A 15042-nucleotide genomic window follows, 5' to 3' on the forward strand; every position below is an offset into this window, starting at 1 on the left:
ATTCCTTGCCAATAAATGTGGATGTTTAAATTGTTTTGCTCTGTTAAGTGAACTCTGACAAGTGTAGTAAGTTTCGGAAGGAATGGGGGATTTTGAACTTTTGTTTTCAAGTTTCTTATCAACCACAGTTTTTCTCATTTATTTTCATTGTGGGTGCAAAGACAGTTGCCCGAGGCTGGAATTGTTAGTTAACAATTCCAATATTGTTGTATAAAAATGACGCCAAGTTTGGTGGACAGTGAGTTCAATGGATCTTAAACTTTGTTTATCCAGCAAACGCTGTGCAGAAACTGAATACAGCTTAGAGTCAAAGTCATAGAGATGTACAGCACAGAAAGAGACCCTTTGGTCCAATTCGTCCATGTTGACCAGATATCCTACCTTAATATAGCTTCAGGAATTTTCCAGCAATTGACCCATATCCCTCTAAGCCCTTCCTATTCATGTACACATCCGGATGCCTCTTAAATGTTGTAATTGTACCAGCCTCCACCACTTCCTCTGGCAGTTTTCATTCGACTCATGCATTATCCTCGCCACCCCTCAGGTCCTTTATAAATAGTTCCCTTCTCACCTTAAACTTAGGGCGGCACGGTGGCTCAGTGGTTAGCACTGTTGCCTCACAGCACCAGGGCCCCAGGTTTGATTCCAGCCTCGGGCAACTGTCTATGTGGATTTTGCACATTCTCCCTGTGTCTGCATGGGTTTCCTCCGGGTGCTCCGGTTTCTTCCCACAGTCCAAAGATGTGCAGGTCAGGTGAACTGGCCATACTAAATTGCCCATAGTGTTAGGTGCATTAGTCAGAGGGAAATGGGTCTGGGTGGGTTACTCTTCGGAGGGTTGGTGTGGACTAGTTGGGCCAAAGGGCCTACTTTCACACTGTAGGGAATCTAATCTTATGCCTTCTAGTTTTGGACTCTCCCAACCCAGGGAAAAGACCTTGGCTATTTACCCTATCCATACCCTTCATGATTTTACAAACCTTTATAAAGTCACCTCTCAGCCTCCGAAGCTCCAGGAAAAATAGACCCAGCCTATTCAGCCTCTCCCAATAGCTCAAACCCTCCAACATCCTTGTAAATTTTTTCTGAACCCATTTAAGATTCACAACACTTTTCCTAAAGCAGGAAGACCAGAATTGAATGCAGTGTTCCAACAATGGCCTAACCAATGTACTGTACTGCTGTACAACCTCCCATCTCCTATACTCAATGCACTGACCAGTAGAAGCAAGCATTCCAAATGAATCCTTTCTACCTGGGAATCCATTCCAAGGAACAATGTATCTGCACTTCAAGGTCTCTTTGTTCAGCAATATTCCCCAGGATTTTGCCATTAAGTGTACAAGTCCTGCCCTGATTTGCCTTTCTAAAATGCAGCATCTCACATTTATCTAAATTAAATCTGATCTGCCACTCCTCTGCCCATCGGCCCATCTGATCAAGGTGCCATTATACTAAGATAATGTTCTTCATTGTCCACTACACCATCTATTTTGTCCACTACACCATGTATCTGGGACAGTTCCTTGCATGAATCGGTCTATAGCTATCATTTACTTCTAAAGATATTTTGATTCATCCATTATATCAAATAAACATATTCAAATTTCATCAGAATATCAAAATATTCAGCAAAAAAGATATTCTTACTTGCAGTACTGACTGTACACAAAGCAGAGTCACTCGATTAATCGTAGCCTATTCTGCTACTAAGGAGACTGAACAAATTATAGCTCTCCTTTCAAACTTGAAGAGGAGCCTTTTTCAGAGGGTCTGGAGTGCAACTGGAATCTCATCAAATTATGCAAACCTATTTACTCAATCTAACTAAAGCCTAGAGATAAATGACACAGACAGACACAATCTCAGAATCTTTAACAATCGCTACTGTTTAGAGAAACAATCATCAAAAAATAAACAAAGTCAGTTAAATTTTAAGTGTTGGAAAGTAAGCCTTCAATTCGATAGAAAGAATAGTCGATTTACACTTTTCCCATTAAATAGGTTAGAGCAAGTCATAGTGCCAACCTTGTCAGAGTAATCACAGTCAAAGGAACACATACAGTTACAATCTATACATGGCCCAAATGCTCAGAGGCATGTTAAAATGAGCAAAGGCTTGTACTATACATTTGATTTTCTAAAAGGAGAAAAGAAAACTGAATTTCCATGAGCATTGTCTTTCTTTCTCCTGGTCTGCCTGTGCCACAGATAATTCACTAACATCATTGTCAGGCCAACAGGTATTAAATCAGAGGTGTACTTCTACCTCTCCCTGGCCTTTCCTGTTGGTAAGTAGCTTACAGCTCTCCAATGTATGTAATAACACTGATGAGGTTGGCAACTCCGCTTAGAAAATCAGTATGTTTCAGGCCAACAGAGCAACTTACATCTTACTAATGAGCTGGATTCAAACCAATGCTCCAGAGGGGAACAGTAACATTGCTCAGTCTATTGACTTTTTAATTTGCAGATTTTCAAAGCCAATGGTAAAAGTGAAGGATACAGAAAAATCAACAGTCTTTTAGCACTGGAAAAGTGAAGTCTTGTAAAGAGGAAAGAAAGGTTTTGCAAGTATCAAACACCATGAGTTTAGTCATTTAGTTTTTCTGCAAAGTCTTTATTCAGAATGATTAAATGGATGTGATTATTTGACAATCGTTGTCTTGGTCAGTGGTCATTAAGCATCTGCCCTTTTGCAACATCAGAAAATACAGAATAGACAGCTTCAGAATAACATCTAATAAAATCTTCCAGTGACTATAAAGTTATTTGCGTGTTGAATGCATCTTCAGCTTTAGAAGTAGCAGAATAGTCACTACATGAAGCAATTAACTAAAAATACTACTTACCTGTACCCGAGGAAAATCCAGGACAATTAAAATTGTAATTCTTCATCTCACTGTACCATCTTTCAGACACCTCCTTACCTGTAGGAAGGAATAAAGAGGAATGTTTCATTCTGTTTCAGTTACCTTTTATTGAAAAAGGACGTTTGGAGAACAGTGAGAGAATTAAAGAACATTGCTACACACCACAATCCACAAAGTCACATATCATAGGAATATCTGCTTAAAATTGGCTTACACTGGTGTATTCGGTTCCTTTTTAATTTGCATGAATGGACACAAGAGCAGCTAACGCATTAGTTTTTGCAGTACTGTGTTTTTCAAGGTTTGTGGTTAATTGTTCATAATTAAAGCAGAAAAAAAGCCACAGTCACCCTATTTGAATGTGCAGGTCCTGAACCCAAAATATAATGTTCACTCCCAAGTCACGCAGCAGCAGGACTCCCAGCCTTAACACCTGTGTTAAGAGAAACTCATTATAACAGCAGGGTCTTCAATCCACGGACAGAGGAGGGCTACACACAGGTACGAAAATGGAGTTAGCCTCACCACCACTAGATGCAAACCAGAGGCTTATCATGGCAGACTATTTAAAAAGTCTACTTTTGTTTTTTGGATCTTTATCCCAGCTGCTCTGTCAAATATTAGGCCCTCTTATCCAAACAACCCCTAAACCTACCCCCTCCACCCATAACCAAGGTAGCGTATGCTCCTTATCCACCTGATGGTCCTTCATAGACCCATGCCAAAACACAACCTCCTGCCAACTCGCAATGTCCTCCATTACAACTCGTGTCCCACCAGCCTATCCCATGACAATGTAATCCCAGCTCATGTCAACCCATCTAACACCCTTTCCCTGGACATATTCCATGCCAAATCACCATAGGCAGACTTGAAATTAAATAAAGTTCTAAGTATTTATTACAGCCTATATTTTATTTTAAAAGTATTCTTGTTCATGAAAGTTCATTCAAATCATTTAACCCTTTGGGTATTCCTTATAAAAACAAACAGACTTTCAGTGATAACCCCACAAAGACAGGAAATTCTTTAATAACTTCTTCGAGCTACCGAGCTGTGAAATCAGGACCCTGATCAGATAAGAAGTTTGTGCAAAAAAACATGTTGACATAATGATAGCCATTGGCGTATGGTCAACAGTCACTACTATTGTAATTGCTACAAGACTTTTATTAACTCTCACTGACAAGAAACCATTTTTCTTATTTTTAAAGGGCTTAGAGTTTTAAGTCACTTTATAGCTAGATAGTTCGACCTACCTTATCTACTTTTCAAGAGTTTTTATAAATGCACTAAAAACATGCGAAATCCACACTATAAGCTGAGGCACTTTCTACATCAAAAAATGGACTGGATTGAAATGGATAATTATGTTCAGGTTGCTCCCCACCAACCCCTTGGATGGTTTAAGCCCACCCCCTTTCTCCTACACGTGAAAAGGGTTCTGCTGGACTGGGTGGTGAGACTATAGGACCTGTAGTTGATCCACTGCTTTGAACTCTGCACAGTCTCCATAATTCAACAGAAATCCAGGCTGCCAACTGTGTTTCTCACTCCACAGATGCTGGCAGACTTCTGCTTTTCCTTTAGATACATTGGTTTGATTTTACCATCAATGACTAGAGGAAACAGACAGAGGTTTACTCAGCAACATTTTCACGCTCCCTAAATTGCAAGTTGCTATCAAGTAGTTTGATGACTGCAACAGTTGATGTTTAGCATTTGTGGTACCAATCCCACAAACAGGATTTACCAAAACAAAGAGTGAAGGGAAAATTAGCTGGTCAGTATCTAGATACAGATACTGTAGCTACTATTATAGCTTCGATAGCTTCGAAATAACTGGGGTTATTTTGCTGGAAAATTAAAAAAAAATGCACTGTGGATATGATAGAAAAGATTGCCTCAATCAGGTAGAAGTAAGTAAAATTATTCGAAATGGAGTAACCAAATGGAATAAACTGTTGGGAAAATATGAGATAGATTTAAACAGGACATAAGGGGCAACATTTTCACACAGAGGGTGGTGCGTGTACAGAATGAGCTGCCAGAGGAAGTGGTGGAGGCTAGTACAATTACAACATTTAAAAGGCATCTGGATGGGTATATGAATAGAGGGATATGGGCTGAATGCTAGCAAATGGGACTAGATTTATTTAGGATACCTTGTCAGCATGGACAAGTTGGACAGAAGGGTCTGTTTCCATGCTGTACAGCTCTATGACTCTATGATTCTATGAAGCTGCTGAAGGCAAATTTCACATCAAGGATTTGCAGAATCCTCAGAACACAAATGACAAGGTATCGTGCCTTAAGAGAGGAGTAATATCACTGGACTAGCAATCCAGAAACCTAGGCTAATAGTCTGGGCCATGAGATTGAATCCCACCAAATGGTGAAAATCGAATTCAAAATAAATCTGGAAATAAACAGCAGGCTTAATTACAACCAGGTAACCGCTGTTGGAGGTCATAGATACACATCTGGTTCACTAATCTCATCTCATTTTCCACTTGGTGGCCCTGCAGCCTTCTGGACTCAATATTGAGTTCAGCAATTTTTGAACCGGAACACCTTCTTCTACAGCCAGTATCCAATTCCAAACGCTGGATCCTGTCATGCCAAAGGTTACTTTCAGTATAGCCAACCTATTTTCACCAACTGATGGTCACTAGTATCAGCTTTTCTTTCTCCTAAGAATAATATTATCCACTCCTTTGTCTCCCCAATTGTAGTTCTCTCTCATTGGCTCCATTTCTGCCCATCCTCTCACTTCTTCCCCTCCTCCTTCCCCCCAACCCCCCATCTTCTTCAGTATAAATATCACCTTTCCTAGCTACTGTCGCTTTTAAAGCAACGTCACTGAACTCAAACATTAAATCTGATTTCTGTCCACATATGCTGCCAGACCTGATGAGTTTTTCCAGTAATTTCTATTTTTGGGTTACTAATGTCCTTTAGGGAAGGAAATCTCCCAACTTTGCCTGGTCTGGCCTACCTGTCACTCCAGCCCACAGCAATGGACAATTAGCGACGGGCAATAAATACTGACTTTGCCCTCCCATCCCCCAATGCTACAAGCCATGAATAAATAAAATAAGATTCTCACAGAGTTTAGCTGAAACAAAGCAGGAGATTAAAAGGATGCAGAGGTGAAATGACAAATCTCATGGAAGTCAGGAACTAACCACACAAACCAATTCATATGGTAATAACAAATTCTGAATTATGTAAACTGATTGTTTTTTAACAACACAGCAACATTCGAAGATTTGACAATATCAGCCTATCCAACCTTGAGAAATCATTAACAATTAGTAGTAATATTGGTTTAGTTTTTTGTGTGTACTAACAAAAAGCAAGTGGATGTGTTTCTTGGATGAAAGTGACTGAGCAATATGGCACTACGTACTGTTAATAGGCAGGGATCAGGAATTCAACATATGGAAGATTTCAAGTGCAAATTCACATTCTGCTATTCCATGGAATAACACAGTAGAAAAGAGGTCCTTCAGCTCAGTGAGTCTGTACTGCAAAAAAAAAACCACCACCGATACCAGTCACATGTACCCACACTAGGCCCGGGGCCTTCAATTTTATGACACTTCAAGTGGTCATCGTAGTACTTTTTAAATGTTGTTGAGCTCCCTGCCTCAACTACCCTCCCATGCAGTGCATTCCAGAATGATAACAACTTGTGTTTTTGTAGTGCCATTAATTGATTAGATTGCCTATAGTATGGAAACAGGTCATTTGACCCAACCAGTCCACACTAAACCTCCGAAGAATAACCCACCCAGACCATTCCCCTACCCTATATTTACCCCTAACTAATGCACCTAACACATTGGGCAATTTAGCATGACCAATTCATCTAACCTGCACATCTTTGGATTGTGGGAGGAAACCAGAGCACCCAGAGGAAACCCACACAGACACGGGGAGAACGTGCAAACTCCACAGAGACAGGAATTGAACTGACGCAGGAATTGAACTTGGGTCCCTGGTGTTGTGAAGCAGCAGTGCTAATCACTGAGCCACCATGCCACCCACAATTAAATGGCCAAAGGAAGCACTTCACAGCAGAAAACTCAAGTAACATTCAACAACAAGGCATGTTAGAAGATATTCAGACAGATAATTAAAACCTAGACAAATAGTTTTTTGAGGAGCATCTTAATGGAAAAAGAGGTAAAGATGTGAAGAGAATTAGGAGAGGATTCCAGAGCATAGGGTTCACTGATGGAGGAATCAAAATAAGCAATGCACAAGACACCAGATTTGGAGAAGCACCGAGGATTGCAGGGAAGGAGGAGAGGGGCAAGGCCTTAAATGAATTTGAAACCATAGATGAGAATTTTAACACTGGAGCACTGCCAGACTGGGTGGCAATGCAGGTCTTGGTGACCGGTGAACAGGACTTGGTGGAATTCATAACGTGGGCAGAGCAGAGTTTTACATAAGCTTATGTTTCTGTCTGATGTGGAGGTGTTGGTGTTGGACTTGGGTGGACAAAGTCAGAAGTTACAGGACACCTGGCTATAGTCCAACAAGCGCATTTGAAATCACAAGCTTTTGGAGCACTGTTCCTTCATCAGGTGAAGTGACCTGATGAAGGAGCAGCACTTGAAAGATTGTAGTTTCAAATTAAACTGCTGGGACTATAACCTGGTGTCATGTAACTTCTGACTGTGTTTGTGTAGGGTGGAGAATGGGAAGCTGGCCATGACTGCACTAGAATCATCAAATCTAAAAGGAAACAAAAGCAAGGACCAGGTTTTCTGCAGCCAACCAGCCACGGCAAAAAACACCAAGTAATGTTATCAAGGTGGGAATTGCTGATCCTAATGATGGCACAGACATGTGGTCAGAAGCTCAACTCTGAGTCAAATGCAATACCGAGCTAGTGAACGGTGTACTTCAGCCTCAGTCACCAACTCCATCCTTCTCCCTGGCAACTGCCCAAGAATTAAAGTTTGGGGTGGGTGCAAAGGTGGTGCCTCCAGTTTTCACAATATTTTGGTGTACAATGAAATTTCTGCTCATTCAATGTTGAATAGAAACAAACAAAAGAGATGAGCTGCCAGGGGATGTGGTGGAGGCTGGTACAATTGTAACATTTAAAAGGCATTTGGATGGGTATATGAATAGGATGGGTATATGAATAGGATGGGATATGGGCCAGGTGCTGGCAGGTGGGACTAGATTGGGTTGGGATATCTGGTCGGCATGGGCTTGTTGGACCGAAGGGTCTGTTTCCATGCTGTACATCTCTATGACTCGAGAGAGGTGCTGGTGCGGTAGAGCTGGCTAACATTGGCGGACATGTGGAACATGACAGGGGGCAGAATTTCCCTCTCTCGCAGGTGGATTTAACAGCAGTGAGCAAAATGACTTAAACTGGGCAAAAGTCAACAAACCAGATTATCAATGAGAAAAATCTCTCCTGATTAAGTCCTCACACCTTAGATAGCAAGTTCAGAATCTCACCACTGGCTGGTGGGAAGTTTATACCTATGCATTTTATTCTTTTTTTTAATTCATTCGAATGTAGGCTTTGTGGAATGTAGGCTGGCCAGCATTTATAGCCCATCCTTAGGTGCACATGAAAAGGTGGCGGTAATGAGCTGCCTTCTTGAACCGCTGCAGTCCATCTGCTTTGGGTTGACCCACAATGCCATGAGAGAGGAAATTCCAGGATTTTGACCCAGTGACAGTGAAGGAACGGCGATATACTTCCAAGTCAGGATGTTGAGTGGCTTGGAGGGGAACTTGAACATGGTGGTGTCCCCATATATCTATTAATTCGACTCGATGCGTTTCTCCTACATAATCAAGAAACTCCAAGTTGCAAAGGCTCAAATAGTAGAACAGAGAAGGTACCTGGTGACTTGTCTTGTCAGCATCCATTGAAGCTCATGGGTTAACTATTGATCTTCTTCTTACACAAAGTTACTTATTCTTCACAAAGTGTCTCCATGGCCAAAGTCTGTGCTCTCCCTAGACTCTACATCCATGCAAATTAAAATCAGCAAAGCACCAGCCTCATATTATCATCATGCTTAATCTCAGCCCAATTCGTCCGCAACTAAAGGTATTTAAACGGACCTAAGAGCTGAGAGTAAGCAAGGACTTGCTTGCTTGCGGCAGCTCAATTTGCACAGAGGGACAGCCAGGCACCTTCTGTTCTGCACACAAGTTTTAGCACAGACATGGAGTCAGACAGCCTATGTGAGTTAGCCTGGTTTTTGGCGCAACAATTCTTTTGCACTGAGTTAGAGACAGGCAGACTGTGTCTTAGCCTTCCTTTTAGTGCAAATGGAGAAGCAGGAAGCTTTTGACAGCCACTGAGGAGTAACTGTATCAAACAGAGACAGGGTTGACAGATCATGGCTGAATGACTTATTTCACAGTGGAGACAGCACTGACCCAAGCTGCTATCCCTGTCCAAGCTGCTGTCCAGGGTCTAGTGGAGTGGCCTCTTATTGTGGTCTTTCAGGAAGAAGATTGATTTTTTTCTGCATTACACCAGTAACTCCAGATCCTTCTACGCATGGAGGGAAAACAGCTTATTTTCTTTTCTTGGGGTGGGTGCCACAGTTGAACAGACAGTGCTAGAAAAGCTGTCCAGCTGGACTTTAAATATGATGCAAAAGCCTTAGAAGATGGAAGCATCCTCAGTCTTTTGCTTGTTCCACAATTCACCAAGCAATGTGTCCAAAATCTCACTCACAACAAACTGAGAAACATGCGGCTGTGCAAAATAACTCAGGCCAAACTATGGCAGAAACGACACAATGAAACATCAAAACTTCAAATTGGAAAATCCTCCCAATAATATTTACAAATGATGTCCCTGAAGGACAGAATGGAGATTAGAAATAAGAGGGAGTCAACAATAAGTCTTTTCTGGGTGGGGGGGGGGGGGGGGAGCAACCGTGCTAACAGTGTGGAAGGGGGTAGAGAAACAATTGCAAGTGATACTCTGCCTATGACTTGCTAAATGAAGAATGAATGTGCAGGGCCAGTTGGCTAGAGAGTATTGGTGTAACATCAGACAGAGTAGTCATTCATAATAAATGCTGCAGCCAAGTTGAGAAGAATGTGAAGGGTTAATTCACAATTACCATAGTCACAAAGACTTTGGTTGGGGCTATTTCAATGCTGTGGGAGAAAGCTGATCAGATGGCCTCAAACAGGGAATTGGTGTCTACATGGGCACATTTTGGGGGTGACAATGCATTCAAATTATGCAGAGTTTATTGTGGACAATTTATGAAATATCACCTTATGTTAGTCAGCAGCCATATGAACACACTGGCGAGGAGAACAGTTCAGAATTTAGGAAGTCTGTTGGAAGGAGCCTCCTGACTACCCAAAGCCTGTTCACCAGCAGCAAGGCACAAGTCAGGATTGTGATGGAATACACTCCACTTGCCTAGATGGGTGCAGCGCCAACGACACTCAAGCAGCTCCACACCATCCGGGGCAAAGCAACCTGCTTCTTTGGCAGCACAATTACGACCTTCACCATTCACTCCCTCCACCACTGATGCACAGTAACAGCAATCTCTACTATCCATACGGATGATGTGCAGGTGCCGGTGTTTGACTGGGGTGGACAAAGCTAAAAAACACACAACACCAGGTTATAGTCCAACAGGTTTATTTGGAAGCACTAGCTTCTTCATCAGGTGGTTCCCTGGTGAAGAAGCAGCACTTCGAAAGCTAGTGTTTCCAAATAAACCCTTTGGACTATAACCTGGTGTATATGATTTTTAACTTTATCCATATGGAGGCATGGTGGCTCATTGGTTAGCACTGCTGCCTCACAGTGCCAGGGCCCTGGGTTTCCACCCTCCAGCAACTGTCTGCATGGAGTTTGCATGATCTCCCCGTGTCTGCATGGGTTTCTGCCAGGTGCTCCAGTTTCCTCCCACACTCCTAGGATTGTGCATGTTTGGTGGATTGGCCATACTAAATTACCCATAATGTTCAAGGATGTGTAGGCTAGGTGCATTAGCCATGAGAAATACGAACTTACAGGGGGATGGGTCTGGGTGGGATGCTCGCTGGAGGGTCACCTGTTTGGTTGAATAGCCTGTTTCCACATTGTGGGGATCCAGAAGGACAAGAGCAATATGGGGACACCATCACCTGCAAGTTCCCCTCCAAGCCTCCCACCATCCTAACTTGGAAATATATCACTGTTCGTTCACTATCGCAGGATTGAAATCCTGGAATTCCCTCCCTTACAGTACTGTGGGTCAGCCTATAGCTGGTGGACTACAGTGATTGAAGAAGGTGCCCCCCCCCCCCACCCACCTTTTCAAAGGCAATTAGGGATAGGCAATAAATGAACAACACCCACAAAAGAATGTTTACAAAAAGACAGTTCACCACCACCTTCCCCAAGACAATCAGGGATGGGCAACAGATGCTGGCCTGGTCGGCAAAGTCCACATCCAACGTAAAGATAAAGAAACTGCGGGCTGACTGGCGGAAACATGGTAGAGATCTGTTAGATTCACCTGTCACTTCAGAGACCAGGGTCGTCTCCCAATGTGCAGCTTTCACCTGGTGGGAAAACCACACCCCTCAAAATGACCAGACACATCTATACAGTGAACTAACAGGCCTCATCTGTGAAGTGTGGTCTCACCGGGTTGGTCATACGATGCCCAGGCGAGGTTCTCTCCACACTGCTCGCGGCTGGACTCCGGGCTGTGTTTGAGGACCCGAGTGCTGGCCAGAACCTCCGCGTATCTGCACAGCGACACCAAGAGAGAGAGAGTCAATGAGAGCAGGCAGCATCCAAAACCCAAAAACCCCAGGCAAGAAGAAGGAGCTTACTGTTGGGCATTTTTACAGAGTTTGCTGCAAAGTTGCAATCCCGGAACACCATGTTTCTTCCTATAATCGTTGTGAGTTTTTAAAACTTCACGGGAAAACTCCTTGGAAGCTGAAATAATACATGCAACAAATCACCATTACAGAATAAACACCAAGGGGAAAAAAGATTCAAATCCACATGAAGAGACTGACCTGATTTGCCCATGTTAAGCTTCTCGCTGGAGCTCTTGTTGAGAGTTGCTGAGGGATTTGTTATACAGCAGCCGCTGGTTACCTCACTCTCACCGCCAGCGCCTTATAAGGAGCAAAAGGCAGCCTTTTCCGGGATGGAGCTCGAGGACCGAGCGATGGCCACGTCCCACCGACACACCGAGCGCCACTCCCTCCCTCCCTCAGCTAGCGGAGGGCAACGCCATCCCACCCCCACCCCACCTCGGCGGGGCGTAACAACTATCCCAGGGTCACACCCTCACCCCAGGGTGTGGCTCTGTCCCAGGGTCACACCCTCACCCCAGGGTGTAGCTCTGTCCCAGGGTCACTCTTCCCCCCCCCCCCCCGCTCAGGGTGTAGCTCTGTCCCAGGGTCACACACCCCTCCCCCCAGGGTTTAGCTCTATCCCAGGGTCACACACCCCTCCCCACAAGGTGTAGCTTTGTCCCAGGGTCACCCCCCCCCCCCCCCCCAGGGTTTAGCTCTGTCCCAGAGTCACTCCCCCCCCCCCCCCCCCAGGTGTAGCTCTGTCGCAGGGTCTCTCCCACCCCCCAAGGGTATAGCTCTGTCCCAGGGTCACACACCCCTCCCCCCAGGGTTTAGTTCTGTCCCAGGGTCAATCACCCCTCCCCCCAGGGTGTAGCTCTGTCCCAGGGTCACTCTCCCCCCCCCCCCCCCCCCCAGGGTATAGTTCTGTCCCAGGGTCACACACCCCTCCCCCAGGGTGTTGTTCTGTCCCAGGGTCACTCCCCCCAGGGTGTAGCTCTATCCCAGGGTCACTCCCTCCAAGGGTGTTGCTCTGTCTCAGGTCACTACCACACCCCAGGGTATAGCTCTGTCCCAGGGTCACTCCCCCCACACACCCCCTCCGCGTGTAGCTCTGTCCCAGGGTTACACCCCCCCCTCCCCCCAGGGTAGAGCTCTGTCTCAGGGTCACTCCCCCCCCGGGGTGTAGCTCTGTCCCAGGGTCTTACCCCCACCCTGGGGTGTAGGTCTTACCTGGGTCACACACCTTCCCCCCAGCCCCGCCCCGCCCCGCCCCGCCCCGCCCCGGGCATGACTCTGTCCCAGTGTCACTTCCACTCCTTTCCCCCATCACTTGGGTTTATCTCTGTCCCGGGGCGACGCCCCCCCGTCACCAAGGGTGAAGGGTGCATCTCTGCCCTGGAACCACTCCCACCAGGGGTTCCCCCCCCCACAATGTGTAACTCTGCCCCAAGGTCTTCCCCCCCCAAGGGTGCAGCTCTGTCCTGGGGGACTGGCCCGCAGTACTATCTCAACATTATGACTTCAACTGACAATACTGGTATTGCCCTCAAGCTCAATTTATCTGACTTCTACAATATAATTGTGAAACAAAGTATATTGAGAAATTAAAGATAGGTCAAATACAGAGGTCAGAATCCATTCACTTAAAGCTGAAAAATAGCAGAGAATCGCACTACTTAGGTCATTGTATAGACATACAAACTGCATTATAACATGGAGACATCAAACAGCAGAAGAGCATACCTACAGTGAAATCACAGAAATATAGAAGAACTGTAAAGTGGTGCTAATGGGAGTTATCTTTTTCATACTACCTTGTCATTGGTGGCTAGGTTGGCATTATTGCCCATTTCTAATTGCCCTAGAAACAGTGATGAGCTGCCTTTTTTTAATAGATATTTTTATTGAAAATTTAACATTTTTACAAACTTACAAAATAATACACACAAATACAAACACTAATATACAATTAAATATTAAGTAATAACCAAAACCTAACAAACAAAAAGAAGAGATAAAGAAAAAAAAGGAGAAAACAAAATTTAACCAACTACTAATCTAACCTATAACTAACCAGAGCGTATAATAAAATTTCTTACATTATTCAAGAGAAAAAAAAGATAACATTGTAATTAAATAGTGAAGTACACGCTTGGAAAGAATTAACATCAAGTCATAATAAACCCAGTATTCGTATAGGATTCCTCCCCGCAAGGGCCTCCAGACCAGCCAGAACCACTACCACAACCAGATGAAAGCCCTTGACAAAATGGCTAAAATATCTGTATCTATATAATTCAGGAAGGGCTGCCATATTTTATAGCATAATTCAGTTTTTTGGTGCACCATATTTGTAAGGAAGTCAAGGGGAATACATTCCATGACCAACCTATACCAATTCGAAAGTCCTGGAGGGCCCTCAGCTTCCCAGGAGAGAATGGAAAATAATTTCCTCCCGTGCACATCCAGGGAGGGCAGGTTCGAAAAGCCCAGGAGAGGAGATACTGGATCTATTCTAATTTCCGCTCCCAAGATTTCTGTCAAAGCATTTGCTACTCTGACCCATTATTTGCAGATCTTATGACATGTCCATAAGCAGTGTATGAGAGTGCCCACTTCTATTTTACATTTGGGACACATTGGAGATGCTCCTGCCCTAAATTTTGCCAATCGTTCCGGTGCTATATGAGTCCTATGGAGTATCTTTAACTGAATGGCTTGGGTTCTATTACAGATGGAGATTTTTCTGGCATTTTCCCAGATGTCGTCCCACATTTCTGTGGATATTTCCAACCCCAATTCCTGATCCCATGTTTTAAGCAATCGTTCCATGTTTTCCGAAACTTCATTATGTAATAAATGATAGAGAGTGCTGATCGAGGGTAAACCCACTGGCCACAACACTCTTCCCTATCTGACTTATAAAGGCTATTTCATAACGTAGCCTTTTCCTATATGTAATCTCGAATTTGGAAGTATTGAAACAAGTCTCCATTAGGTAGTCCAAATTTCTGGTGCGGCTGTTTAAAAGACATCAGGAGATACCCCTGGACCTCCAGGATTTAAATGTAGCGTCTGTGAGCCCCGGTTGAAAACCCCATGCCCCCACTATAGGAGTATAAGGGGAGGTTTTATGTGAATTACCCTCATTTTACCGCATTATCTTCCAGGCTTTAATTGCATTTAATTCTATAGGATTTTTACAATGGTCCATAATGACTTTCATCTTATCTAAAAATAAGTTAATAAGAGGACACTTTGCTTGAGAAGCTTCGATGTCCAACCAGATTGATTGCGGGTCACACGAAATCCAATCAGCTATGTAGCTTAATAG

The 15042-nt window shown here is 43.9% G+C and overlaps 1 protein-coding gene across 1 annotated transcript in view; it reads right to left on the reverse strand.

Moving 5' to 3' along the window:
• glipr2l (GLI pathogenesis-related 2, like) overlaps positions 1 to 12078 on the reverse strand; it is a 64467-nt gene extending 52389 nt beyond the window's left edge. The window contains exons 1-4 of the mRNA XM_043690048.2: positions 11922 to 12078; positions 11730 to 11838; positions 11539 to 11642; positions 2856 to 2933 (exon numbers count right to left, since the gene is read on the reverse strand). Of these exons, the coding sequence (XP_043545983.1) occupies positions 2856 to 2933; positions 11539 to 11642; positions 11730 to 11838; positions 11922 to 11934 (304 nt within the window). The 5' untranslated portion in view covers positions 11935 to 12078. The remainder of the gene's footprint in view (positions 1 to 2855; positions 2934 to 11538; positions 11643 to 11729; positions 11839 to 11921) is intronic.
• Between the last annotated feature and the right edge of the window lie 2964 nt (positions 12079 to 15042).

This window comes from Chiloscyllium plagiosum, unplaced genomic scaffold (genome assembly GCF_037043375.1).
Source record: "Chiloscyllium plagiosum isolate Xiang-an unplaced genomic scaffold, Cpla_swu_hap1 HiC_scaffold_5, whole genome shotgun sequence".
Taxonomy (NCBI): Eukaryota; Metazoa; Chordata; class Chondrichthyes; order Orectolobiformes; family Hemiscylliidae; genus Chiloscyllium; species Chiloscyllium plagiosum.